This window comes from Calcarisporiella thermophila (genome assembly GCF_041956535.1).
Source record: "Calcarisporiella thermophila strain CBS 279.70 unplaced genomic scaffold VTP21scaffold_32, whole genome shotgun sequence".
In the NCBI taxonomy this organism is placed as follows: Eukaryota; Fungi; Calcarisporiellomycota; class Calcarisporiellomycetes; order Calcarisporiellales; family Calcarisporiellaceae; genus Calcarisporiella; species Calcarisporiella thermophila.
In genome coordinates this window covers 153729-157909 of record NW_027192222.1, presented here as the reverse complement: position 1 = coordinate 157909, position 4181 = coordinate 153729, and the positions used below count along the sequence as shown (strand labels likewise).

The window sequence follows — 4181 nt, the reverse complement described above, 5'->3', positions numbered from 1 at the left end:
TTACTGTGTGTTCTCGCGGTTGGTCGAGAGGATCACACTGGTGATATCTGCGTTGAACGCTCGATCTCTTCTGTAGAAGAGGTCGAAGGTGGATGACGATGCCCAGTTTCCTAGTGTTACCACCGTGTCTACGTCGAATCCTCTTGATGCGAGAGTTGCACCCATCTTGCGTGCGTCGTGAGCGCGTAAATTGGATCCAGCAATCCCGAAGATTGACTTGATCCATCGAGATAAGGTTGAAGGCTTGGCCGGAAGTCTGGTATTGGGAATCAAAAAGATCTTTGTCCCTTCCACGAGCTTTCCTTTAGCTTGCCACCGCCTACGATACTCGATGAAACACTCCACTGGGCACAAACAGGGGTCTGGGTGACGATGGAGGTGAAATTCTTTGACTACCCGTTGATTATTTCATGTCTCTTTTGGGCAGTTGATTACTCCTCTCAGGGCCGTGTCGTCAATGACTATTGACCTAAAAAAAACAACAGCACGAATATGAATTACGCTCGAGCTCTCCAACGAGGAACTAACCACCAGCAACGCCCTTCCTTCGACCCGCCGATCAAGAGGACGTACTCGATCAAAAATGCTGTGATATTTAATTTCACCGGAATCGCCAACCGCGAAGACGGTCTTGCCGCTGTCGCCAACAAATTCGGTGACACAATCATCGCTGAGGACGAAAACCCCCGGCGCGACAATGCGGAGATGGCGATTCAGTTCAAAAAGGGGTTCGACATGCACGCCATCATCGAAGAAGGATTCGTGATCGGGGACAAGATTGTTCCCACCCACCTTCTGTTCGACATAACGAACACCGCACTCACGATCAAAATTGATCAAGTGCCGCTTGAACAAGACCATGACGAAGTAGTAGCGAAGATTGCTAAGCAATTTGAGCAACTGGTGTCGCCAGTCATTCACAAAAAACTCGCCACCTGTGCGATTATGCCAAGCGAGGCAAGGTCAACCATCTTCCTCACCCTAAATGTGGCAGGGAAACGTGATAGTCAATTAAGAAACTGAACCGTCACATGATAGTGGATGGCCATGAGGTTTTTGTCACTTGGCCCGACTGCCCACCACTTTGCCGTACGTGCTTGTGCGAAGGTCACTACAGCAGAGAATGCCCAAAACGGGCCAATAAGCCTACTAGCCAAATTCCCCAGTTCACCTTCAACACTCCTACCGCCGCCATCAACATAGACAGGAGAGACACGATCAAGAGTAAAGAAACTGACATCACTAGACTCCAGAAGGAGGAGCAGGCCGACTCGGAGGGCTTCACTCTGGTGAAGCGCCGAAAATCAAGTGGAAAAAGGAAACTCGCGAGCCAGTCGGTGTCCCTACCCCCATTAGAAAAGCGCCCAACTAATAGGGTAGCTAGAAACGACCCTAAGACAACCAACACCCAGAATCCAACGCTGGTTGACAACAGGGCCCCCGCCAGAAATACTGACTTAACCTCAAGAAGCTCGACCAGCCAGCACAACTCACGTCAAAACGAAAACGAAGAAATAGGTTCTAAGAACCATGACGACCACAAGGACGGAACCGTTAAAATCGGCACCAAAGTAATAGACGACGACGGGATGGAAAGTGACAAAATGGAGGACAGCTCCTTCTAACCCACAATAATACCCCCCCCATAACACCCATCTAATATCCTATGTCCATATCGATCCTATCACTCAACACACGGGGTTTAGCTAACCCAAAAAAGACGAACACTATTCAACTGGCTCAAACTAATATCGACACCCCATTTAATCCTCCTCCAAGAAATCCACTCCCCTAGCGAACCGAACCACCCACGCCCAGAAGCAGATACGGAGACCGAAGACGGAGACTACAACCACGCATGGCAGAGGGAATGAGGTCAACCCGTGGTCTGGTCATACCACACTGCCATAATGTCTACTCATCCCGACACCATCCTATCCGATGTTGACGTCGACTTGGAAGGCCGTGTCCTAAAATGCGTGGCCCGCTCCCCCCTCCTTCCATACCCGATTACACTAATAAATATATACGCTCCTTCCGCAGAACCGGATACTCAAGCCTTTTACGAGGCCTTCCCAGCCTCATTGGAAGCGCACCGGTTAATAATGGGAGGTGACTTCAACACTCACCTTGATCCAGCAATTGACCGCGCTCCACCAGCTCCCAACTCCCAAAACCGTAAAGGCTCCTCACATCGACTTCGGGTGATCACGTCTGCGGCCTCCCTCACGGACGTCCATAGACACTTCTCACCCAAAGGCGACCAGTTCACGTACTCTCACAGAAGATCTCGAATGAGATCACGTCTGGATCTATTTTGGGTCAGCCCGTCACTCATATCAAAAACGACGGACGTAACCCTACTGGATCCCCCTGGGACATCGTATGACCACATGGCTATCCAGATAGAAATAAGGAACTCTGTAGCTCCTAAATCTGGCTACGGTCAATGGCGTTTTAACTCCAGCCTAGCAGACGATGAACTCTACACAGCCACTCTCAAGGCCCACTGGCACTACCTGCTTACAACCCGCGAATCCTTCAGGACCCCGGGCCATTTCTGGAACGCCGTAAAACAAGAATTCCAATCGCTCACTACCACCTACGCGGCGCATAGCCAACGCCGGTATAGAACAGAGGAAACACAGCTAAACAGGGCTCTTAAGAGATACCATGAAGGCCCATAGACTAGAGAATCGCATGACCAACTGGAGAAACTCCGCAACCAACTTGCTGCACATGTCGATAGAAGAACTGAAGCACTGCGTATTCGGTCCCGCCTGAATTGGACCGACCAGGGCGAAAAATCTACAGCATACTTCCACCGCCGCATTGCGGGAAGGAGAGCAGTCAACGCGATGACCTCGCTGAAAAGAGCGGATGGAACTCGCACTGAAGACCCTAGCGAAATAGCCAGAATGGCCACCCATTTCTACACGGAGCTCTATGCTGGGGACCCCACAAGTACAACCGACCAAAACACCCTCCTCAATCATGTAGACAAAACTTTATCTACTGAAGCCCGCGAAAAACTGGAAGAGCCTATCAGCGAAGAAGAGGTGAGGAGAGCAATTCGGCTGGCTCCAAAGAACAAATCGCCCGGCCCGGACGGAATTACGGCGGAATTCTACCGAGCCTTTGAAGATGAGCTTGCCCCCACGATTCAGCTGCTCTTCAATGAGGCCCTCACAATGGACAGCCCTATAAACTTCTCGAAGAAAGCAACGATTGTCCTAATCTATAAAAGAAAAGGGGATGCCATTTCTTTTGCGCTGAGGAATAATTGCGAAGCTTCGCCAGTCACTCTTTCCCGCGTAGCAGCAATTCCTGTGTATCTGGAGAAGCATTCTTTTCCCTCAATGCTTCCCTGAGATGCGCCAAGCGGTCAAATACCATGATTTGATCTTCAGTGGGTGCTTTGTCTGTGGTGTTGCCAGCCGAATTGCCTTCCTCGGTATCCTGATCGGACCCTCCAGTTTCATCTGCACTAAAGAGGGAAACCACGGAGCTGATGGCCAATATGGAGTTACTATCGTTAGGTTCAGCTGCTCCAACATCACCTTCCGAAGAACTCGTGCTTTCATTGTCTATGGCGGATTGGCATATGGGTTGCCTTCCTTTTCTCAATTCTATGGCACCTGAAGTGGACCACTGCACCACCTCTCCCCCTTTCGATGTCATTAATGATGGCACACATCAGAGCTCAGAACACCAACCCAGACTGGGACGCCTTATTCAACCTCCGGGGGGGGGGGAGGGTTAGTGTAGTGGACTATCCCTGGGATGCCGATGAGAACGGCGTGGGTTCGAATCCCACTTCCCCCACCAGCACTTGCTCTTAGTTTGTGACTGCTATCCACTTGATCAGAAACTGAGTCTTGATTATTGAAAAGATCGCCCTTACGATAAGTACAAAAGATTACATCGGTTTCACGTACATGCTATTCACGACAACTACGATACACGCATATCGATTGAAAGTCTATCGATCAAGGACCTATATCTCATTAAGTCCATTGACATTAACTTCATGTAATATATGGAAATTAAATAAAAGTTTCCATTGATTGATCAAAAAAAAAAATTAATGACCTCGAAAACAGTCTTCCTGGCATTATTGCTGGAAAGGCTGCATTCGAAGCTCCCAGAAATGCTGCCAATTGTCTGGGTGTCGTGGAGTC

The 4181-nt window shown here is 49.5% G+C and overlaps 2 protein-coding genes and 1 non-coding gene across 3 annotated transcripts; all 3 read left to right on the top strand.

Moving 5' to 3' along the window:
- Positions 1–492: 492 nt before the first annotated feature.
- VTP21DRAFT_7729 (uncharacterized protein) lies at positions 493–1625 on the top strand (the record flags this gene model as incomplete). The annotated part of the gene is made up of 2 exons (XM_069398502.1): positions 493–1000; positions 1039–1625. 2 exons carry the CDS (start codon positions 493–495, stop codon positions 1623–1625), a joined length of 1095 nt encoding a protein of 364 aa, XP_069246298.1.
- A 285-nt stretch (positions 1626–1910) lies between these two features.
- Positions 1911–3642, top strand: VTP21DRAFT_7728 (uncharacterized protein; the record flags this gene model as incomplete). The annotated part of the gene is made up of 3 exons (XM_069398501.1): positions 1911–2626; positions 2693–3230; positions 3319–3642. 3 exons carry the CDS (start codon positions 1911–1913, stop codon positions 3640–3642), a joined length of 1578 nt encoding a protein of 525 aa, XP_069246297.1.
- A 107-nt stretch (positions 3643–3749) lies between these two features.
- Positions 3750–3825, top strand: VTP21DRAFT_t327. The gene has a single exon. It is a non-coding gene; the product is annotated as a tRNA-OTHER (tRNA).
- Positions 3826–4181: the final 356 nt, after the last annotated feature.